Here is a 24,855-nt window from a genome sequence, read left to right on the forward strand (position 1 = left end):
TTAGACAAATTCACTTTTTCTCTCTCCCTTTTGTATTTTTCCCATCAACATATTATAGTTTATTGGGACACTTTATGAACTTTTATACACTTTTTTCCGTTGAACTCACAATTAGGGTAAATTTGTTGGCCCAGTTATTACAAGTGTCTGTGGAAATGACTGTCCTGGGCTATGGTGTCTGCCCTTATGCCCCATCTACACTTGGAAACTGACTCACTGCTACAACACTGGGGACTTTGACCCGTGCTTTGAGGTTTATAAGTTAGTTATTTCAAATAGCCTCAGAGAATATGTACATGAAATTGCTCACCTACTTTATGGGTGAGCTCTCTGTGATGGTTAATTGGGCTCTGTCACCACCTACCTTTTAAGAATTCCATCACCTAATGTCTGAACCTCTTGCTGTAATGGCCTCTTGGGTATGGAACTTGTACGCCCTCTGACTGCCCCATGAGCCTACCAGTCTTAACTTAAACAATATACTAACACCTCCAAACACACATGACCCTTGCCATGGCCCCACCCCCAAAGAGAGAAAACCCTCTTCAGTGACTTTCTTTTAATCATTAAACATTGTTGTCCCCAAAGACAGGACTTCTCCTCTTTCCCTTCTGTTTTCCTGTTTTGTTGGGCCTTTACATTTTATGGACTCAACACGCCAAAGTGCAGCCACCTGTTGGTTGATTCTTGGTGGTGTTGTATCTCTAACCTGCCGTCCCCGTACCCAGGAAACTGTTATAGTCTTCCTGCTCTTCATCATAGAAATATAAGACTGGAAGGAACCTCGATAGGTCATCTAGTCCAGTCCCATGCACTGAGGCAGGTCTCTTTATTATATAGACCTGACGTGGGCAAACTATGGCCCGCGGGCCACATCCGGCCCATGGGACCATCCTGCCTGGCCCCTGAGCTCACGGTCGGGGAGTCTAGTCCCCGGCCCCTCCCCCACTGACTCCCCCTGCAGCCACACTGCTGTGCGGGCCGCGCTCTGGCCCGCCGCTTCCACTGGGCAGTGTGGGGAGTGCAGCTGGCTCTGGCTGGGTGTTGTGGCTGTGAGCTCCTGCTGCTGGTAAAGGGGAGGAGTGGGGGGGGGGTTGAGTAAGGGAGCGGGCGGTCCTGGGGGGCAGTTAGGGAGGATGGGGCGGTCAGGGGGTGGGAAACAGGGAGGGTTGGGAGTGGGAGTCCTGGGGGGCCTGTCAGGGGGCGGGGACGTGGATGGGGTTGGGAGGGCAGTCAGGGGACAGGGAGTGGGGAGGGTTGGATAAGGGGGTGGGATCCTGGGCGGCAGTTAGGGGTGGAGGTTCCCAGGAAGGGATGATCAGGGGACGAGGAGCAGACCGCGGTTGGATGGGGGTGGGAGTCCCGGGGGGGCTGTCAGGGGGTGGGGCTGTGGATAGGGGTCGGGGAAGTCAGGGGACAAGGAGCAGGGGTGGTTGGATGGGTTGGGGGCTCTGAAGGGGGCAGTCAGGAGGCGGGAAGTGGGAGGGGGCAGATAGGGGATGGGGGCCAGGCTGTTTGGGGAGGACAGCCTTCCCCACCCAGTCCTCCATACAGTTGCACAACCCCGATATGGTCCTCGGGCCAAAAAGTTCGCCCACCCCTAATCTAGACCATCCTTGACCAGGTGTTTGTGTAACCTGCTCTTAAAAACCTTCAATGACAGAGATTCCACAACATCCTAGGTATTGGGTAATTTTTGCTACTTCCCATGGGGAAGGGAAAAGCACACAGCCCTCTTACTTCACCCTCTTTACCATGTGGGAGGGCCAATGTTTCCCAATAGTCATCAGTAGTTGATCTCTGTGCAATCGAGATGCCGAGGTGTGGCTCCTTTCCTGTTTTGAGAGACATTGCTGTTTGCTTCCCCGTCTCTGCATTAACTCCCCAAATGATTAAGACCCTTAGTGCTTCTTTCTGCTACATGACTAAAATGGGAAGAAATTTCTTTCTATTTTGCTTGTAGCAGGATGACTGCAGATTGACAGAAATGAGCACAACCGTGCACTCAATTCTTATTTTGTACAAAATAATAGTTCCGAATCCAAATTTTAAGAAAGGGGTAACATGTCGTGGGCATGCACTACAGACCTCTGAGGCTGGAGTAAGTCAAATCTCAAATGCATTGGACAGCATGGCTTCAGGGTGGGAGTGGGGAGCTAGGAATTCCTGTGTCCACCACATAGTCTCTGGCTTTGAGCAAGAGCCTTAACCCCTCATCTTCCTCATCAGTAAAATGGGGACATAACATTTTTCCTGGGAAGAAGAATTAGTGCAGCTTGATCCTGCACTCCAGAGGGGCTGAGTTTTGCAAATATTAGCACAAAATTTAAAACATTGAACAGGACAGAGTGCAGGAGAACCCAGACCTGTGTTAACGAAGGTGCTGCTGTGTGGCTAACAAGCGACTCCTGCTTGGTACCAAGGATAAAACCAGAGAGAACCTCTGATCAGATAAGAACCTCATTTGCATGCTGAGAATCATGTTTACGTCAATGTCTGCCTAGACACATCTGTTCTTAATGTACACTCCACCCCTTCTTACCTTTTAAGTGAGTGGATACACACGCAGCTCAAGCCGAGCACACTGGATTACACGTAGGCTTTACCGTTACTTACACACATATGTAGCCGCTGCTCACACTTGTGCTGCAACAGTCTTGAGTTTGTGCTGAGTATTGCACAAGGATGTGCAGGATCCAGCCCCTGATGAGTCTAAAGCATTTTGAAGATGAACATTCATTATTGGTTTGTAGCTGTCTCCTCTTCCGTTGCCTTGGAGTCTGTAAAATATATATCTGCTGTAAGCCCTACTACCAGTGATCTCTAATATCTAGAGATCAGGAGAATCTGAGATAGTAGAGGAGGAGCAGATGTGTTTCTGGAGGAGAGGATATGAGTTCTCTTCTCTGTGCTGCAGGCTTGCAGTTGGCACAGGGGCGTGTGTGGGGGTGTTTGTGTAGCCACGGTTTATTAGAGCAGGGGTTGGCAACCTTTCAGAAGTGGTGTGCTGAGTCTTTATTTATTCACTCTAATTTAAGGTTTCGCGTGCCAGTCATACATTTTAATGTTTTTAGAAGGTCTCTTTCTATAAGTCTGTAATATATAACTAAACTATTGTTGTATGTAAAGTAAATAAGGCTTTTAAAATGTTTAAGAAGCTTCATTTAAAATTAAAGTAAAATGCAGAGCCCCCCGGACCGGTGGCCAGGACCCGGGCAGTGTGAGTGCCACTGAAAATCAGCTTGCGTGCCGCTTTCGGCACGCGTGCCATAGGTTGCCTACCCCTGTATTAGAGCATGATCCAGTTGTTATGCCATGTGAGCCTCTATTCGTCTGTCTGCTTGAAAGCCACAACTCATTCCCTTGCTTTTTCTTTGTGACCTTCATGATTTAATGCCAGTATAAATTTTACAGGTGACATCCTCACACTGTAGCTGCTCTTCGCTCCACAGTTGTGGAGCATAATTGTTTGTAGTATCTTCACTGTAGGCAATCCCTGTAATCTCAGTCTTTAATAGGGATGACACCAACTCCAGGCATATGGATTGTACATTTAGTACAGAAATGTTTATGGCTCTTTCCTGCCATATTATTGGATCCCTTCTTCCCATGAGCCTTCTTCCCAGGTATTAGGATGACAAGATATTTTCAACAGGTCCTGGGCTGTAACCAACCATTCTTAAATTCTAATTCTGCTCCTTAAGTCACTCCTTAAATCACTAATTCTGCTTCTACAGGTCCAGTTCCAGGTGAGCAGGTTCACTTAGGCCTTGATCCAGCTACCATCAATGAAATAAGGCAGAGCTCCGTGTTGTTGGCACTTCCACAGGCAGATCCATAGGCAGTATCTTCCCCTCCAGTCAGTGCTGAATGTATGGGGTAAAGGGTCACTGGAGGTCGCATCACATGGAGAGGATGTAAAACTGGCATTAAGAGGTGGGATTTCAAAAGTGCCTGACTGACTTAAGAGCACAAATTCCATTGCAAGTCTGGCACTCCTAAGTCACTTTTTAAAAATCCCACCCTAGATGGGTCACTTTAGATGAGTAAGGGTTTGGTGCTTCCTGTACCATACCTGCATTTGCCCTGAGGTTTCAGTTATATATGGTATTGTTTTTCCTAGACTATCCTAAATTATCATAGTTAAACAGTTCCTGTATTTGTTCCAGAAAGGGCAGCATTTCAGCAGTAGATGAAATAATTCCAGTACTGCAAAATGTCTCGGGACAAAAAGCAGTAGGCGAATGCATGAGATGATGGGACAGAAGTACAGTAGGACTACATGACATTATTAAGAAATAATAATAATTTAGTGTAAGTCTGTGTGCGGAGTGTCATTTTAAAAGCTTTCCTGGGGTAGTTTTAAATTGTGCACAGGTTTTAAAAAAGGGGTCAAGTTCTTGATTCAGATAAAGCATATGCACTGCCCACTGAATGCAATGGGAGGTGGGTGAAAATAACTGAACAGAAATTGGACATAGTGATTTTAGAAGGGAGAACATAGAGCTGGTTGGAAAAACTTTGATGGAGCCATTTTCCATCAAAAAATGCAGTTCTGTTAAAATCTAAATGCTTCCCGGAACTGTTGATTTCACAAACTTAATTTTGAAAAAAAAAACTGGGTTTGTGTGGGGTAGGAGGTGATGGAGGGGTGCATGTGGTATAATTCAATATCCTGTCAAATTGAAACAACGTTTCGATTGATCCAAAATGAAGCTTTGTTTGGAATTTTCTTTCATGGAAGATTTTGAAATTGTTGGGTTTTGTTCCGATTCAAAACAAAGCCAAACTTAAAAATGTTTGACATGGAATTTCCATCCTCTGCACGGCTCCAGGAGCATGAATGTAACGTGCTCAGTGTGTCACTGCTCCCCTTTAGAATACTGGGGAGGTTGAAAGAGTGAGACGTGTCCTAAGGGACCAGAATTTTTTAGTGTGTAGAAGGCCTTATAAACTGAATGAGCTGCATTACTATGCTGCTTATTTAAAGTACATAATGATCTAAATACGAGGATGTACAAAGGCACCAACTAGTGCCCTAAATATCCTCACTATGATATCAGATTGCTGCTTTGAGGAGAAAAGTGCATCCTTTGAATTGGTAAAGAGCAGTTGTATTATTATATTTAGGCTGAGAATGATTATATTTTTATTGGTAAAATATTTCCATCCAATGTAATCAAAATTCACAGATAGGCAAAGTAAGAAAAACGCTGCTTTAGTTTGATTGAAGGATGTTTACTTTGTATATTTTGATATGTTGATATTTTTTTAAGTTTTAAAGCTTTAACTCTTTCAACTCTTTGAATCTCACCGTCTGTCCTTAAATGATTGCCTGACCTCCTTATTGTCTGCCCCCATAACTTCCCACAGCTGTGAAGATTTAACTAGATAAAAATAAAAAAAAAGTTTAAACATCTATATTATCCATCAAAATTATTAAAAAAAAAAACCAAAATGAATCTGCCAAGCCTAATTATATTGCATACTTACTATGCTGAACACCATTAAAGTAAAGCTTCAGATTTTAAAATGCTCAGTTCTTACTATCCTCATTATTAACATCCATATTCTACATTAACGCTGCTGGCAAGAGGTGAAAGGCATCCAGGGTGAAAAGAAATTAGTTTCATTATGCAGTAATTATAGGAAAAATTGTGTTCGCTGGCTTTAGTCACCCTCTCAAGTTATTCCAGCGCTCCTGGTTAAAAAGATCCTGATCTATGATGTTCAGCTAATGATCAACAGTTTTAGAAATGACATTTTCTAGCAGCACAGTTTCTGTATTATTGGGATACCATTTTCTGTTAGGCAGCTGCTAGATCGTTCAACACTGCTAGGAAGTTTATGAAGGGTGTTTTTATTTTTGATGTTGCAATCTCTTGGGATGAAAAATAATGGCCATTTCCTTTGAAAATCGAGAACATTTCCTTCAAGACATATATCTAAACTTAATATCAATCTAAGACCAAGTAGGAAAAAAAATGGTTGTTAGTGCCTTAATACCTTCAGAACAAGGTAAAGGAAGATGAGAGAGAATCAAGAGAAAGCAATGGGAGAGGCAGAACTGGGTGTTAATGTCGCAGTTGGCTGACAGTACAGTAAGCTCAGTATGGATTCAAACAGGAAAACACAGCTGACAAACTAAATACCCAGCTGAGAGAAGGAAGAAGTCGGCTCACCAGGCAATGCTGAATGAGAATGGGCGGGTTGTGTTTTGAGGCACTTACCCTGAAGGAAAGAGAATTTACCATCAATGAAAATTATGAGGATCTGGCTCATTTAAGTTTCACCTGGTAAATCATCACCCTTATGGACCTGCTTTTTATTTAGTCCAGTGGATAGGATGCAGGGCCTGGAACAAAGCTGCATATTATACCTTACACCTAGAACCTTCCACATCAATGAGATGAAATTGTATGCCTAATTTTCATGAACAATTACTGCATTTACATAAATTGGATATTAGCAAGTGCAAATGAACAGTTATGGGTTCAAGTGGTCTTTAAGTGTCTCAGTGACCATTTATACATGGAAATGTTCTATTTGCACATGAAATCATAGTAAACTGTGTACTTATTTCAGAGTAGCAGCTGTGTTAATCTGTATCCACAAAAAGAACAGGAGTACTTGTCTCTAAGGCGCCACAAGTACTCCTGTTCTTTTTGTGTACTTATTGTCCATACAATCTTGCAGATACAAGCATGCTTTTTTTGGGAGGGGCAGGGGTGTGTTTGATTTTTCTAATAAGAACCAGGAAGAACAGCAATGGGATGGGAGTATAGGGCTACAGGAAGGTGTATATGCCAGAGGATTTGAAGAAAAATACATCTTCTGAGCCTAGTGCATGGCTTTGCCAGGCACCTCCCATGTCTCCACTACCATGGTGGGGACTTAGGGCATCTGGTTCCTCAATGTTTTTCTATCCTACTCACTGTGGTTTCAGGATTCATACATATTTACACCACGCTCATCCCTGATCTCTATATTGTTTCACCTTGGATTAATTAGAGGGATGGTGGGGGGAGTAACATCTGGTGCTATGGAGTAACAGTGGTCTCTTGAACTGGCGGGGGGGGGGGGAGGAGAATCATGAAGTAACATATATAGCGTATCTTGACTCTTGGGCAGCCTCAGTCATGCAACTAATGCGCTCGGTTACACATTAGTGCTATTAGTTCTTACAGTTATACTTTGCTCTCACCTCATCTTTGAAGCAGTTCCATATGTATGAACTAGAGCTCTTTCAGGTGGTTCTTAGTAATGTGCTACCAGATGAGGGCAGCATCCTCTAACACCACTCAAATTTATTAAAAGAATAGATAGTAAAAGCCTTGCAATTTCTTTTGTATAATAATCCTATTAAATACCTGTAGCATGAAGAGTTATAATTTAAATGCTCTTGGTTTAGCAACTTAATTAGATTTTAGAACCTTATTTCCATACTACATCTTCCTCAAAATAAGAACATTGGACTTTGAAGACATTAAAACTGCAGCAAGATATTTTACATGAATAGTTTCTATCTTCTGTTACCAATCAAGCCAGTAGAATGTCCAGATTCTTTCAGGCATTTGGATACCATAGAAATGATTCCAGAACAAGTTACATGGGATTTGCCATAGAGCATCAGGCTACTGCTCTATCTAGTCTGGAATCCTGCCTCTAGCAGTAACCAATATCTAATACTTCAGGGGAGAGCAAATATGAAAACTCTTCATAATACACCTAGCAATTGTGCTATGCTGTGTGTGTGTTGGGGAGAAGTTCCTTCCTAATCCCCACACAAGCAATCATTTTATGTCTTGAGGCATGAGCTTTGATTTCCCTTCTCATTATCTTAGCTGGCCTAGCTACAAGTGCCTACTGCTGGAAAATTATTCAAACCTTTATTATTTTTTTTTAAGTGAGTGTCTGGCTGTGGTGGCAGTGAATTACACAGCTGACCAAACAATGTGCACAGTAGTATTTCCTTTTTTGTGCTAAATTTATAGCCTTTCATCATAAGCTCTCGCATTCCTGTAGCATGGGATAAAGTAAAAGGCAAGAGTCAACTGGTTTTCACTGCATCCTTTGTAATTCTTCTTTAAGTTGTTGTTGCAGAGTCATCTCTGGCCAGTCAGTGCTTGCGCCAAGCATTGTTAGTCAAAAAATAAATGCCCTGACGCACACAAAGTGACTATCTACCACTGGTGACCTAGGGAAGCAGCATGAACTTCAAGCAGTCCACATGGGGCGCTTGTTCCCTACTCGGAGGTAGAAATACCCTCTCTAATGTTGGATGCCTGTTTCCCTGGCTGGAGTGTGTGACTTTCCCTAGCACAGTGAATTCCCTGAACTCCTAACTTGGAGTACTTTCCACTTCCTACCAAGTTCACCTCTGTCTTACAGAGGGTAAATAAGCTTGATCCAACTGCATTTCATCCAGGTACTTATTTCTTTTAATATCCAGGACAACTGGGTGATGGCTGTCTCTCTTTTGATGAAGAAGATATATAGCAAGGTGTCATCAGTATATTGCTGACATTTGTCATCTGTAGCAGTCATGCTGAAATTTAAATGTGCAATAATTGTGTCCCTAATTAGATTCTAAATTTCACTTAGGGTCATCCACAGAGCGTTTTTTTCTCCCTTTGTAATCAAATCTACAGAGTCTCAGGATGGTGCATATTATCCTGTATACTTTTAGCTCTGTTCAAATCAATTCACTTTCTGCTCCCATTGGTTCATGGTTCTTCCTGATCTGCGTACTTGCCCAGATCGGGCCAAGCTTTTCTATTGATTCCTGAGTGTTGATTTTTAAAAAGATTAGTGATTGGGGTAGTGTTAGTTGGTTTAAAACTTATTTTGAAAGAACTCCAAAGATAAACCACTTTTTTTGACTAACATCTGCTGCTCCATGCTCCCGTGGAGTACAATATACACCTGGCATTCAGTTTTCTTTGAGATGAGCTAATGATCTCAGACATATTTCAGATAATTAAAAAAGCCCTGCTTTGTTGCAGAGACAAACATGGATAAACTGTCAAATTCATAATACAGCTCATATTATATCTGCAAAATTTTCCACCCTACTTGAAATGGTCATTGTGTGCATGATTTATAGAGAGAATATCACCTTGAGTGCACAGTCATTTTGGCAGAATTTGTCTGTATGGATTTCAGTGCAGAAATCTAGCACCAGGCTATATAAATATCATGCCTCTTTCTCCTCCATGTCTTCTTTCCATTGTTCAAAGACTGGTGAGGTCATGGTGACTAACAGTGGTGCTTTCTGTTTGGCATTGATCTGTGTCCTTTTTCTAAAAGGGAAAAGTAAGATCTCACTGAAAAGAAGTTTCAATAAAAGCGAAACCCCTTTTATCTGTCCTTATGTATTACTGGGGATGAATAATACTTTGAGATCATCAGATGAAAGGCGCTGTTGAAATGTAAAGCACTTTAAAAACACTATTTAAGCCTTACCATAAGCTCTGTGAAGGATGGAAGTATTCTCCCCATACTGCAGATGGAGGACTCAAGCACATTGTGTCCAAGGTCCCATAGTGATTCAGTGGAGCCTAGGAGGTCTGATGCCTAGTACCATGCCCTAAAGGCTAAATAAAACATTCATTTGTGATTGACTGCAGTGACACTCTTTGGTAAGAGTTACTCAAAGACTGCAGAATTAAGCCTACAATTTGTTCTGACCATTATCATCATACAAGCCATCTACAAAGGTGCCTTTCACGGTCTTCATCAGTATTTGACTTGTATGTATAAGTACGCTGATATTCACAGGAGTTCTGTGTGTGGCTACATCATAGGTTACATTGACTAAATGTCCTTGAGTGCACACTTAAAACAATGGCAAAATTATTTTTTGATCATATATTAAATTCATAAATCTGAAGGTGAATGGTAGCCTGGACAATTCATTTGTTAGCTAAGAAGCAGTCTCCATTAGTGCGGCATGGATTGGTGCAGGCTGTAACAGTGTAGTCTTGTGTCGCGGCTGCATATGCTGATGCATCAACTACTAGAAATTAATCTTAACACCCTCTGCCATTGCATGTGTTTGGGTGTTTATGGGAGGGAAGAGAAAATTGAATTTTCATGCCCCAAATAGGGATGGGTCTGGACAAATCCCAGATCAGAGCACCCATAAACTCTGGAAAAATTTGGCTGTGGATCAGAACTTGGCTGTTCAGGCTCATCTCTAATTTCATATCTTGACAATCTCACTTTAAGTCCTTGCACACAGGGCCGCCCAGGGGGGGGAACAAGTGGGGCAATTTGCCCCAGTCTCCGGGCCCTGCAGGGGCCCCCACGAGAATATAGTATTCCATAGCATTGCAACTTTTTTGTATGGAAGTGGCCCTCGAAATTGCTTTGCCCCAGGCCCCCTCAATCCTCTGGGCGGCCCTGCTTGCACAATTGGGATATCAACAGAAAATATCACTGATCACTTGTGAAAGTGAATCCTATGTAGCTGAGTAGGGAACACAGTCCAGGACTCCTGCAGTGGTAGAATCAGAACAGAGAGGAACCCAAACATCAAAGATGGGTTGCTTTTATGTAGTATGAATTTAATGGAATTACATTAGAGACAAATTTGTTCAGTTAAGTGCTCAAGAAGAGAGTCAATAGCATGAATGGAAATGGGTGGCAGATGTGTAAGGAAGAGCTTATTTGTCTGTTCCACTGGATAAAATTAATTAAACAAATCACTGTAATATAAAGTCTTCTTGGGTAATGTTGTCAAAGATCAGGCTATGCAGGAGGTATTGGCTGCATATATATTTATCATCTGTGTTAATTTTTCAGTAGCAGCTGTATGCACACACTGGGCTTCGAAAGATTTTTTTTTTTAACTAATTAGCTGGTGTTCTCATTACAGCCAATTCACAAAATATTTCTGAAGAACTGCTCCCATCAGATTGGCCCCAACAGCAGCAGTGCAATTTATGTGACTTGCATTTATGAGGCAGCTGATGTGCTTAAACTTGATTTTGAGAAGAGAATATTTCTTCACTGCGTTGATTATCCAGATGGATTGTCAGCTTCAAATATGACCCATGTGACAGTCTTCCCTATCAATGTTGTTGCCTTCTATAACACTTGGCACTGACCTAGTTTCTTGCTTTAAAATCCCTGAAAGAACTTGGCAAATGCTAATTAAGCTGCCCCTGTGGTCACTTCAGTGGATAAACTCAAGCAAGGAGGTCAAACTAGTGCTGGCCTTTGAAAATATGGAATCCATGAGGTCCAGGCCAAATCAGTGGGAGATGTGAGTGCTTGGCACTTCTGAAATTCAGGCCCAATATGTCTCAGGCTGGAAACTCTAAAATAGAGGCACCCAGAATCTATGGCCATTCTGGAAAACTTTGGCCTAACATGATTTACTGGAGGTCACTCAGCAGACAGAGCTAGAAATAGGCCTGGCTTGAGTGTCCATTCTAAACATTAGACCAGATCTCCTCACCCATACTTGTGGGAGCCAATATGAACAAATTCTGATTGTTTCTTATGCTTGAGTTTCGATACATCCTCCTTAAAGTACAGCCTTGGAGTTTGTTCAAGATATAGAAATATTTATTTACAGGTCTGCCTGCTCGGCTCAGTTGCTTTAACCTAATGGATAAGAGTTAAGGGACCTTCTTCACCAATAGCTCCCCCTTTGGGAAGAAAACAAATTGTACGCATCTTGCCATATGAAGCATGAGACACTTGTTCAAGCCTCAGCTTTGAAGTCACCACAAATAGCATCATCAACACAAAAATAATCTCTTAATGCAATATGAACATGAACAAACTGTGCCGTTACTTGTCTCCAACACTGTGCTGTGGAAATAAACTACTGTGGATGCCTGCAAATGTTACTGCTTTGATATTGATGGAGTATTAAGTGTAGAGGCCAGGTTAGGATTTGTGTTATTCCTTTATTTAGTTATACCTCTTTTCCATGTGGCCAACAAAATTCTGTCCAGATACCTATGCAATTGGTCAGTTTTGGGGGAAGGAAAAAAATGACTCCAAGCAAATTGCATAAAAGAATAATAATGATAGTAAAAAAAAAAAAGAGCCTGTAAGATTTGGCATAATACCTTAGGATAACATGGCAAGCAAGGACATGCCTTGAGCTATCGCTACACAATAAATATGAATGAATAACCAAGAAAAACACTCAAATTATTGTACTTAATACTTAAGTATTCTCCCAAAGATAATTAATAAAGTTAATGAAAGGAAGACTTTTTTTCTGGAGCAATGCTGATATTGAATATTGATCTCTGTTTATATTGTACACATGGTGGAGGCAGTCCTTTGTACAAGCTTTATCATGCACATCAGACTTGCATATATCTATTATAAATATCCATAGGTTCACATATAGAGTGAATAATGTGTATACACACTTGTAAATCACTAACTCCATTAAAGTTAGTTACATCAGTGTAAACTAGCAGAAGAGATTCCAGTGTTAGATGCAGGTGTGCTGTGTGTGTACATAGCTATACGTGGGAATAGATATTGAAAACATGAAAGGCAGTGCATTAAACACTATAGGTCTGTCTTGACTAGTTAGGTATGATTGAGTATCAACAAAGAAGCCTTAAATGTGAAGACTTTTAGTTCAATAGACACTCTTCCACGTTGTTGTTGTCATTATTTTTACTCATTTTTATTTTAAAGAAAACATGAAGGTGTCTGAGCGGGAGATCTGAATGTAGCTTTTGTTACCTTCTCTTCATTCAGATCCCTCCTAAAAACCTCCATCGGGCCTTTGAAAAATGACTTGCATCAAAATGGGAGGAACTAAACAAAACGACGAAAAGAAAGTTATCTCCTCATGTGGATTTCCTATCTTTAGACAGTAAGCTCTTTAGGACAGGAAGGGACGGTCTTTATTTTTTGCATATTGTGTTGGGCTGAGCACATTGCTGCTGATAAATAATAATGTCTCAAAACTGGTATGCACTGTACAGACGTATAGGAGAACAGAGTTTGCTAGGAGCCTAGAAATGATGCTAATTACAAAAGACCGTAGGCATTAAAAAAGATAAGCAAGCTCCCTCTCCCACCATTTCTCCTGTTTGTACCTTTGTTTATATTGCTAGATTACAATATTTCTACATTTTTATAAATGACAATGAGCCATAGGGCCAACTTTATTAAGCATGCATTTTTGATTCAGCAAAACCAAAGTAGTACATTACATTGTTTTATTATATTGTTTCTCAAACACTTATGCACTTTTCTAAGGGAACAGAATTTGTCTTTTACATTTTATAATGAGTTTGAGATTCAGCAAATCTTAAAATATTTCAGAAATGCTTAATTTATATACATTGCTGGTAAATTACCCATTAAATAGTACAGAAGGATTGTCAAGGGCTATTAATTTACAGCTTTTACTACCTAGCTTTGAGAATGCAGCTTTATAAAATGCACCTTTTAAGGGCAAGAAACCATCTGGCACAAACCTTTAAGTGGAGATATAAGCAGCACTAGATCTTCAGCTTGACTGAATTCCTAACTACAGACATTACAAAAAATGGGATCTTCCTTTGATGGAAATTTTGACACTTCAAAATTACTTTTCATTCCCAACCAGGAGAAAAAGCTGCAATATTGGAAATGTTTTTTCAAAATGAAAAATTCTGAAAGTTTGAATTGGAAATGTCAAAACTGAAAACTTAAACATTTTTCCATAAGAAGATTTTGACGTGTCAAAGTGGAATTTTTCATTTCAAATCACCCAACTGGAAAATAAACAATAGTTAAAATTGACATTCTCATGAAACACTTTAATTTACATGAAACCACATTTTCCAGCAGGTACATTTATTTTGGTCAAAAATGTTGACCAAATATACTCTTACCTCAGACTGAGCTTCTGATCAAATTCATTGGGCTCTTTAACTGGGGTGAGAGCTAGGACTGGCCAATCAGTTTTATATTTCCCTGGTTCCACCCCTTATTGGCTTTGGCCAATCCATTTCTTCATACAGTTCCCCCTCCCCTCTTTTCTTGGCATGTATATGTGTATGTATATTTCCGTGCCCATTAAAACACTCTCCCACCACACTGCTTATGGTCAGTTAGAAGTAAGAGGCCCCAACCAACAAACCACCCACAGCTAACAAACCTATATTAAAACAAACCAGCCATCTAATATATAGCAGAGTCCATGCTATGGGGAGACGACATTTTTGAAATATCATATTAATTATCAGTTGGTGCTGTGTACAGCTGGTCTTTTTTTTTTTTTTTTGAATTAAGAGTTTTTCCTTGAATGGCCTATTGTTTTTAAACAACATTTTTCACAAAAAAATTGATGTCAAAGATTTCATTTTTTGTGGAAATCCCCCCCGCCTTTTTTTATTGAAATGGTTAATGTTTTTTTTGGAGGGGGTGGGGGAGGGGAATGGGTGGGAGGGGATACTAGTAAAAGGTATGACTTTTTAGGTGATAAATGGGTCTACCTTGTATGCTTCAAAATATAAGCAACTTCAAAATTTAGAAGTTTTTCATAAAATAGATTTTAATTTTTCGACCAATTCTACTGGTATATAAATAGCAGTTCTTGCAGGTCCCTTCGCATGACCCAAATCAGCACAGCAGCAAATGCTGCCTTCCCTTGAGGCCAGAGAAAGTTTTACCAAGTGTTGCTCTAAGGTAAGAATGCCCAAATCTCTATTCTCTCAGGTCTTGTCTACACCCAAAAATTGTACCAATCTAGATATACTGGTATAGTAAAGTCGGTACAAACCCCCTCCCCCCCCACACAGTCTGGATGCAATTATACCAGAATAAGACACTTATAACAATACAATATATCCCCATATGGGAAGCGGAATAAGCTATACTGGTATAACTATGTTGAATGAAGCTACAAGCCCAATGCTTCTCTCAATGAGAACGTGCTCCCATTCAGGTAAGCAGGTAGGGTTCAGCACTATGCAGAAGTGTATCTGGAGGGGCAGCAATCACATGTTGAGTGCTCTGGTTCTTTGTGATCCTTTTGGCAGCTTGCTGGGTCAAATCCAAAATGAGTAAATTACATCCATTTAGAGAAAATGAGCTCAGACCTTATCACATCCTCTTTGTGTTTCTTAGTGACTCCTCCAGATTTCCTCTAGTGACAGCCAAACATAATCATGTTGATTAGAAAGACACTTTTTTTTTTTTTTTTTTTTTTTTTGGCATGGACTGAATTCCAAGGAAGGTGTAATAATGAAGAACGACATTTTCAACTACATTGCTGCCTAAAATTACTATTGCCTAGACCAAAACTTGCAGTGTCTCTTATTTTAAATTAGGGAATTTACATGCATAGACTTTTGTAGTATCCACTGCATAAAACACCTCTATCTGTGCTCAGTCCTGCTGAGCACTTTAGCCCAGATCCAGCAAAACACTTAAGAATGTGTTTAACTTTTAAAAACCTGACCTTCAATCCCGATTTTCCCATTGACTTCAATAAGGTATTCAATGTGTGTATACAAAATTTGTTTCTGCATCCAACCTGTGGTCCGCAGATATAAAAAGGATATACGCAGATTTGCAGGGCTCTGTCAATAGGATGCTAGACACACACATACCTGTAAAACTTTTTCTGAGTGAAAAACATTCAAGGAACTTCTTTAAAGTATATTCTGTTTTTAATGGCAGACATTTTAGAAATCATGTGTTATATACAATATTGTATTCCTATTTATCCTTTTGTTAAAAAAAAATTAAGATAGAGTTAAAATACGATGATTTTAGTGGGACTCTAATGGAAGTAGTTGTAGTGTGTAAAAATATGCATGTATGTAAATGTTTGCAGGATTGAGTCCTAAAATTGTAAGCTCTTTGGAGCAAAGAATGTCTTATACTAGGTTTGTTAAGCTAGATCTACACTAGGGAGGGGGGGTCGACCTAAGATATGCAACTTCAGCTACGTGAATAGCGTAGCTGAAGTCGGCGTATCTTAGGTCAATTTACCTGGCCATGCGGACAGCCGCAAGTCGACTGCTGCCGCTCCCCGTTGACTCCGCTTCCGCCTCTCGCTGTGGTGGAGTTCCAGAGTTGACGGCAGAGTGATCAGTGATTGATCACTACCTGTCGATCTGGCGGGTAGCGTAGACATACCCTTAGAGCAGGGGTCGGCAACGTTTGGCACGCGGCTCGCCAGGGTAAGCACCCTGGCGGGCTGGGCCAGTTTATTTACCTGCTGACGCGGCAGGTTCGGCCGATCATGGCCCCCACTGGCCGCGGTTCACCGTCCCGGGCCAATGGGGGCGGTGGGAAGCTGCGGCCAGCACATCCCTTGCCTGCTCCGCTTCCCGACGCCCCCATTGGCCCGGGACAGTGAACCGCAGCCAGTGTGGGCCGCGATCAGCCGAACCTGCCACGTCAGCAGATAAATAAACTGGACCGGCCTGCCAGGGTGCTTACCCTGGCAAGCTGCGTGCCAAACGTTGCCGACCCCTGCCTTAGAGAGAGAGAGAGTGGATGAGGTAATCCTTTTATTCGACCAACTTCTGCTGGTGAGAGACGCAAGCTTTCGAGTTTACACAGAGCTCTTCTTGAGGTCTGCATTATCCAATGTTTATACAGCAGCTAATTACAGAACCTAGAACCTGAGTTGTAACTGAGGCTTACAATTTTTGGATTGACTAATGGAGACTGATTCAAATGTGCTCACCTAACTGAAAATAGCATTGACTTCAAAACCAGTACAGCTGGTTAACTGGCCACACATAGACAGCAATAGTTTATATAAAGTTAACATGGATGTTCTGCTGCTGTTGTAACTCTCCAACATTTGAACCTCATGGAAGTTTCTACTTGAGAGAAAACATAGCAAAACTACAGTTAAATATAGAAAATAATGAACAAAATGAAACAACAAACAAATATGCTCTGCTTGTTGCTGTGAACTGAAATCTGATTTTAACCAAAATAAATCCTGATGGGCAGGAAGTTGAATTTACATTTATTTGCCACGTTAAAGGAAACATTTGATATTCCTGGTCACTATACAAACTAAATTAAAGATTTGTTAATGCAAAGGATTAAAAGAATCTTAATAACATGCATAAAGATGTAAATATTCTCTTGCATTTTATCTTCTTGAAGATCAATGTGGCATAAGGGGAATATGGAAGGGAGACAATACATTCTCACTCTATGAATTGCAACATCTGCTTTAACACTGCACTCACATGGTCACTAAGTATTAATGTTTTCACTAGAACATGTTTCAACATTGTACTGTAATTGTAACACATTTTCTCTTATTCTAATTAATTTGGTAATCACAGAAAGTAATTAGAAATCTGTGTCCAGCTTCAAATTTATAAGGCCTTCCTGGTGTATGGTTGCATGCATTGCGGATTGCAAGGAACTGTAAAGCTGTTAATGAAACAGCACTTTTTTTTCTTATGGTATTTTAAAGAGCTCATCATAACAGGAATTTAATAGACTATTGGATCCACCACAGGATTTCAGCTGCTTTCCCCACCTCTTCACCCACTCTTCTTGGCACCCTCCAATGCAAACACAAATAACCACCAGAATGGAAAATCATGTGCTTTATTTAGGAGCCTTGATGTATATTATCACATGGAGAAACCGTAGAAAAATTATGATTTAAAGGAGGAAGTTAAGGGGCAGATGTAAACGTCACTAATTGTAAATCATTTATGCTCTGCTACTTATTTTTTGCTGCTGTGGAAATGCTCTTTAACTGACCCTTTGCTAAACAGACGGTAACATCTAGGAGACACCACATGGAGGCATAAGGACTTTGTATTTCCCGTTTTTCTTTGATATTTCAGGCCAAATGTAAAAGTCAATTTTTGTTATTTATGGTAAATTTTCTAAAATGAGATTTTGTACATGAAAAGCTATCAGTTTTACTATGTTGCATGAATCCACTGATTATTCTTAGAAAATATAATAGTGATGTGCTTCTAGAGCATCAGTGTACCAAGACCAGTATCTATTATGTAATTCAGCTGATATGAAATAGAAGTGTCTCTTACTTTCTAATACAAATCTTCAAAAGGTTTTGAATAGTTAAACATCAAATAATCCATATAATAAAAATCATAACTGTGTTGTCTTTGAGCAGGGGAAAGCTGTGCAAAATAGCTCTGTGTAATTTTAGTGGTGGTTCGTTCTTCATTGGAATGTCTGTCTTTAAACCTAGGGAAAGTTAAATTTTGTGGAGCACCAATTAAATGCAGGAAAAAATTTGCATCTTCTTCCATGCTTTCAAATTTCCCTACAAAGTCATAGTCTATTAAACATGGGCTGCAAAGCCTGTTGACATGATCCCAGTGAATGTCCATGCCCACTGGTCTATGTACATCTAGAAGATATTGAATGAACTCTTTAAATTTGACTCCGGAACCTGTCCTTAATGCTTCTTTGGAGGCATTGACACGGTATCTCGAAATAATAGCTTTTCCAAAAACAGGGTGGTAGTAATTGTTCGGATGCTCAAACTTGTCCCGAAATGCGGATACCAACTTTTCAAAGGGTTCGCGAATGAAAAGCATCTTGGTGTAAGTGTTGAGCCTGTGATAAATCCCTTTGCGATCAAACCCATCCAACCTTTTTAAATAATTTCCATAATGCACTGTGTTGTGCTGTATATCTTTTGTGGAGGAAGCCAACCCATTGAGAACCATGAGCACTCGTTTCCAGTTAGAACAGCCAGCTTTTGGAACTTCACAGTATAGAATTCTGTATTTATCTTCTACAAATATTCTGGAAACATGATAAGGAGTGATTATCCGTCTGTTATTACTCTTGTATTTGGAACAAGTATCTCTCATTATTCTCTTTCTTTCTCTTTGGATCTGATAAAGACTTTTCCAATTGTTGTTGTTTCTGTCCTCAGATTTAAGCATAGGCAGGTTGAGAGAAGAACTGTTCATAGCAATCAGTATAGGGCTCTTCTTAATGATAAATCTCCTTCGCCGTTTGTGGAGCCCGATAGGATTAACTTCTGCATCTTTTTTTTGATGGTCTTTCATCACAAACATTATATTTTGTTTTCTGTCTGTACTTTGAAGCTTAGTAGGTCCATTCACAGGTGAGTATAATGAACTTCTCTTGTTTCCCATTGCTAATTCCTCTGCAGAATATTTTCTTATTCTTACGTCATGATTGTTGCTAGAAGTGCAGTCCTGCTGGAAGAAAAGACCCAAGAAATGAGATAGTATTTATCACTATTGATAACGTGTACAGTTTAGTGGCAGATCTATTCATTGACTCAGTTCAGCTAAATTATAAAATGATGTGTATTGCAGCATGTCTGAGACTCTGCTCCTGCACTAGACTTTTCCATTTCCTTCTCTTTCTGTTTTAGGTGTGTTTACATAGACATCAAACCTAGAGGTGAGCCTGAGCTGGCAGATGGAATGTTCCCATAGTTTGGGGGCTATCTGTAGCCAGGATTCTGGTATGGATCCATCTCTGAACTATCTATCTGTAGCATGAATAACTCTTGTACTCATTGGAAATGGAGGGGCAGGCGGAGGAATTAATTAGCTGTATGGAGCAAGAACTAACACTCAATGTGTTGCTGTTTCTCTGTCTAGTGTGATAACTTTGGAATGCAGTGTAGCAATTCAAAATTGCTGGGAATGTTCTAGGCATCATGGGCACAAGCCTATTGATTTTTGTGCAAACTGAAATACCAGAAAAGCCTGATTCACAGGAATATCCAGGCCCTCAGACTGCATGGTGCTGCAGGCAGAGGAATCTCTGTCTGCCCCTTGCTGCTACCTTAACTTGTTGCATGAGAACACAGGGATGGTTTATCAGGGAAGCTGCAGTGCTTAAAGTCAGTGTGTGCGCATGTGCACTGAGGGGGGGTTGCATGCCCCTCCATTTAAAAATCAAGGTGAGTCTCTGAGGAGCACATGGTAAGCACTGTCTCATCAAAGCTGCCGCTCCCACACTTTTTTCCAGACCACTGTAAGCACTGGACAACAGGGATGCAGGTGTGGGGAGGAGCCCTGAATGAGGGTAGGAGGGAAGCAGCAAGTATCAGAGGGATGGGAGGGGCAGGGACCTGGGGCTAAATCGAGGGTTGGGGGCAGGGGCAAAGCAGGGACTGAGACGGTGGGAGGGGAGGGGAAGGGGAAACCAGAGCCTCAGGAAGGAGGAACAGAGATGAGGAAGGGAGATATGTGGGTGCACACAGAGTCCCTGCCATGGGGGAAGGGGAGTGGGGGACAATGGTATGTGGGAATGGGACATGGGGGGGACACAGAGCCCTTGGCATGAGGGAGGATGGGGCTTGCAGGGAGTCCCTGAAATAGGTCATATGTCTACACTGCAGCTGGGAGTGAATCTCCCAGTCCAGCTAGACAGCACAGGGGTGTGCATGGGAGGAGGGGAAGCAGGGGCATGGGCCAGCCAATAATTTCTGGGGACACAGAACTCCTCTGGCTCTGGGGCTGCAGTGGAGAGAGTGAGCTCCTCTGTCCAGGGGCGGCTCTGTTTTTTGCCGCCCCAAGCATGGCAGGCAGGTGGCTTTCAGTGGTGCGCCTCCGAGTGGTCCACTGGTCACGCGGATTCAGCGGCATGCCTGCAGGAGGTCTGCCGGTGCCGCGCCATCGGCGTCCCTGACGCCGAATTGCTGCCAAAGCCGCGGCACTGGCGGACCTCCCAAAGGCACGCCGCCGAAAGCCGCCTGCCTGCCTGCCGCCCTCACAGCGATCGGCAGGCCGCCCCCCGCAGCTTGCCGCCCCAGGCACGCGCTTGCTGCACTAGTGCCTGGAGCCGCCCCTGCCTCTGATCCTGGGGCTGTGACAGGGAGAGTGAGCTCCTCTGGCCCCTGGGCTGCTGTGGGGGCACAGAACCGCGCCCCTCCAAAAGCCGTAAAATTTAAATTTCTGTGCATGTCCCTAACAGACAGCGATGGTGGGGCTTGAGCTAGCATGTTCAAAATAGCAGTGTAGACATTGGAGCTCTGAAGCTAGCCCATCGATCCCCTAGGCATCAGAGCCTGAGCCATAACATCCACACCATCTCAAGCCCCACAACACAAGTCTGTCTGCCCGAGCTGCCATGCAGACATAGGGAGTTTGGGGAGGAGAATGAACGAATGCAGAGTCCTTGGTAGGTTCAATCCACTCATCTTCCATATGCTACAAACTGGGCGTAACCCCCTTGTTACTCTCTTGCTCAGTCTTTCTAAGTAGGCTGCACTGGTTAATTCCCTTCCAGGCCCCAGCATAGGCAAATTAAGTTCCTTCCTACCATTTTGACACACCTAAACTAAATTTTGGTCTGTCTCTCTAGGGGTGAAATTTGCTCTTGTAAAGAGATGCTGCATCATTCAAGTTCCACATCAGCCTTGTTTTGAAGGCTTAAGTAGGTCAACGACCAGTACAGGCTACCTGCATGGGGGTGAATGTCACCCAGGGAGAAGTCATTTTCCAGCTACTAGCTAGAGCGTGATGCTCTGGCCCCTAGAAAATGAGCCATCTGCCTTAGAACATGCTCTGGGAGATGGCATCTTATACCCATTCTCACTCTGCAGCAATTTGTGCCATTCCTCGCACTCCGCAAGATCTTGCTGTCTTTAAAAATATGCAGGGCTGGCTCTAGCATATTTGCCGCCCCAAGCAGCAATTAAAAAAAAAAAAAAGTTGCGATCGGCAGCAGCTCCACCGCCCCTTCATTCTACGGTGGCAATTCAGCGGCATGTCCTTTGCTCCGAGAGGGAGTGACGCCCCGCCGCTGAACGGCCAGACGTGCTGCCCCCCTCTTCATTGGCTGCCCCAAGCACCTGCTTGCTACGCTGGTGCCTGGAGACGGCCCTGAAATATGCATATTCATATTACAAGAGGAGCACAACATAGGTTATCCACGTGAGCCTGAAAATGATGACCCAGACAGGTTACAGTTCTGGCACTCAATCATTATTCAGCATAAAATATACTTTTTATTATAGCTATTAATGGAGGCTTGAAATAATGTCACCTTTCAATGATTTCACACACTAGGCATATCAGGAAGAAGGAGAATCCCACACTTCCTCACTTTGACTTGTTTGCTCATTAGCCATTGGAGTGTGTTTCAAAGTGAACGTTTATAAAAAAATTAATGTTATAGCTCTCATTATGGCCCCAAGCCAAAGGCCAATGAAGTCAATGGAAATCTTTCCATTGACTTTAATGAGCTTTGGATCTGGCTATTTGGAGTGAAAAATGGTGAAGTGGTTGCAAAGCAAAGACAGTAGCCAAAAATGATGGCAAGCCAATGGAGGTTAGGCAGCTATTATACCCACAGAGGAAAGTTCCACCTGTTGTTGCCATTTTCAAATAAGCCTTTGTACAGAGATCTCTAATAGCAGCTTGTACAGGTCAAAATGGTCCTAAATTTAGAAGGGGAAAGATAGATTACATCATACTGCCTCTGATTGTTGTGGATGTAATACGGGTCTGGGAGGCTGGAACGCCTGAATTTTTATCCTAGCTCTACCTGTGACTCTTGTTGACCATTTTCCTATCTCACCGAGGTGGGATTAGGGGCGAATTATATGTTGTAATTAATTAATATGTTTGCATAGAAAAGCTATGTCTTCTGCTTTGACTAAAATTTTGTTTAACTGGTTTATTATTGATGTGGTTTTCCAAAGAGGTTATAGTTCAGATGGAGGAAGGAATGGGAGGGCAGGGAATATGCACATATAGCTGTTCAGTTGGTGAATACTTTAGCTGAAAATACTTTAACAATTAGAGGTAAACTGTGATGCAAATCACAAACTCTTCTATATTTGCCTTTCACCTGCTCCTTGATGATGTTAAAGATGTCCCAAACTTAAAAAAGCAGCTTTAGATTTGAAATGAGTATTCTCTTTCTTCTTCATGGTGAAGCATTTTTACGGATTATCATAGTGATGTCACAACTCTTCCTCTGCTCATCTGAGAGAACAGGCAGGAATCTGCAGTTTGGGCTTGATCCAATCCCCTTGAAGGCAATGAAAAAACATCCAGTTGACTTCAATGGGAGTTAGATTAGCCTCTATGTGGCCCAATAGAAATCTTCACAGGGCTTTAGATTAGGCTGTCAAAGAATAACAACAAGCTTTTCCTGCCATTCAGTTACAAAGGGGAAGCTGCAACTCAGGCTACATCCCCATGTGGCATCACTACTGATTTTCTATATCTTGCCAATTTGCTTCTTCAAAGGAGAATAGATTTTTCTTTTTCTCTTTTTTTCTGGAAAAAGTTGATTCAATATTCATCATAAAAAAGTAATGAGCAAAAATCCAAATCGTGCTAGTAACCTATTAAGTTGTGTTCAAAAATAAAATAGAACTTATCAGTATTAAACAAATTATAAAAGCGGCTGTGCATAATAGAAGAACAAGGGTGAGGTGGAACACAGTCTGGGTTGTCCCTTCACTTCTCTGTATACAGTACGCTGACTAAGACCCAAACAGAATAAGATGTTCTTTACACTTGCTTCCTTTTGTAACTGTTCAGAAAAAGTTATACTTTTTTCTAGAATGACTTGTGTTAAGTTTTTACTACTGCCTTGCTATTACTATTACCACATGTTATAGGCTGACTTGGAAAAACTCATTCTGGTACTCCCGTGTATAGTTGCTTGGGTATATCCTAAACTGATGGGACTATGGAAGTATTTGATTGCTATTCAGTTGAGAAGCTTACCCTGATTTAAATGCATCAAATGTATATTTCGGTCATCTTGTATATGTAAATGGCCAGTTGTTTTATTCTATTTACTACATATTGCTCTTTACTGAGTGATGTAGCAATCATATGAGGAAATCAGACTGTTTGATATTTCATACTTATTCCATGCTAGGGTACAGTCTCCCCCTTCACCCCCCCCAAAAAAACCCCAACACCCCACATTGCTGATGATTAATCTAAAACTAGCATTTCCATCATAAGCAAATGTCATAATTTGAATATCCTCTGTGGACAAAATTGCTATTCACTGCCATTCAAAAGGTAAGTTGAACCTGCAGAGATGGAGCGATATGAACTACATCTCACTAAGTTCCCCCTGGAATTTGGATAAATAGCTAGTAAATTCTAGCATTCTTTCAAGTAGTTGCATTCATCCCTTAAACTTCAAAGAAGTAAATGAGATATAGTCACAGCTACTATGAATGACCTAGTAGCCACTAGGTGGCACAATAATACCAGTATTTTTATTTCTAATATTCTATGTGATACTCAACCAATTCTTTTAGCAATAAAATTTTATACCAAATATGAATATGCAAATCTTTCAAGTTTACAGTATCTTTTAGGAATATCTAGTCTAGCAAACAACCATAAAACTAAATTTTCATGGATTACCAAATTCGTATTGCAATTAAAAAAAATTTGCACTCCAGGGAAAAGCTTTAATGCGTCATTCCTGTTTGATACTTTTACTTCCAGTCAAATGGTTTGCTCTGAGCCTTCTCCCCCTCATCCCACATTCTGTATTGCAAATATGTCATGCTCTATTTTCTTGCATTTTTTCTGAAGAACTTACTTTTTTGGGTTGTTGGGGTCCCATGTTATATTTTATCCCTAAAGAAAGAAAAGGAAAATTACAATAATATTTGGTAAATACACATGACATGCTTATCTTGCACCACTGAGATCAACAAGAGTTCTACCTTTAACTAGAATGTGAGTAGGAGCAGTTCCTATTAGAACAATGATATTAAATAGACCTGCAATGTTTTATATCCATGGATAGCCCATAGTAATAATACTTAGCTCTTGTATAGCTCTTATACCTGTAGATCTCAAAATGCTTTACAGAGTAGGTCAATATCATTATTCCCTTGGGGATAATGGGGAAACTGAGGCAGAGGTGGAATCATAC

The 24,855-nt window shown here is 41.4% G+C and overlaps 1 protein-coding gene across 3 annotated transcripts in view; it reads right to left on the reverse strand.

Moving 5' to 3' along the window:
- Positions 1-16,475: 16,475 nt before the first annotated feature.
- The window catches only part of CHST8 (carbohydrate sulfotransferase 8), a 273,333-nt gene continuing 264,953 nt past the window's right edge, over positions 16,476-24,855 (reverse strand). For 2 of the 3 annotated variants that reach the window (XM_034788314.1, XM_034788315.1), the window contains exons 3-4: positions 24,517-24,554; positions 16,476-19,172 (exon numbers count right to left, since the gene is read on the reverse strand). In XM_034788314.1, the coding sequence (XP_034644205.1) occupies positions 18,021-19,172; positions 24,517-24,554 (1,190 nt within the window). In that variant the 3' untranslated portion in view covers positions 16,476-18,020. The remainder of the gene's footprint in view (positions 19,173-24,516; positions 24,555-24,855) is intronic. The other variant, XM_034788316.1, reaches the window with a different exon arrangement.

Source organism: Trachemys scripta, chromosome 13, assembly GCF_013100865.1.
Source record: "Trachemys scripta elegans isolate TJP31775 chromosome 13, CAS_Tse_1.0, whole genome shotgun sequence".
Classification (NCBI taxonomy): Eukaryota; Metazoa; Chordata; order Testudines; family Emydidae; genus Trachemys; species Trachemys scripta.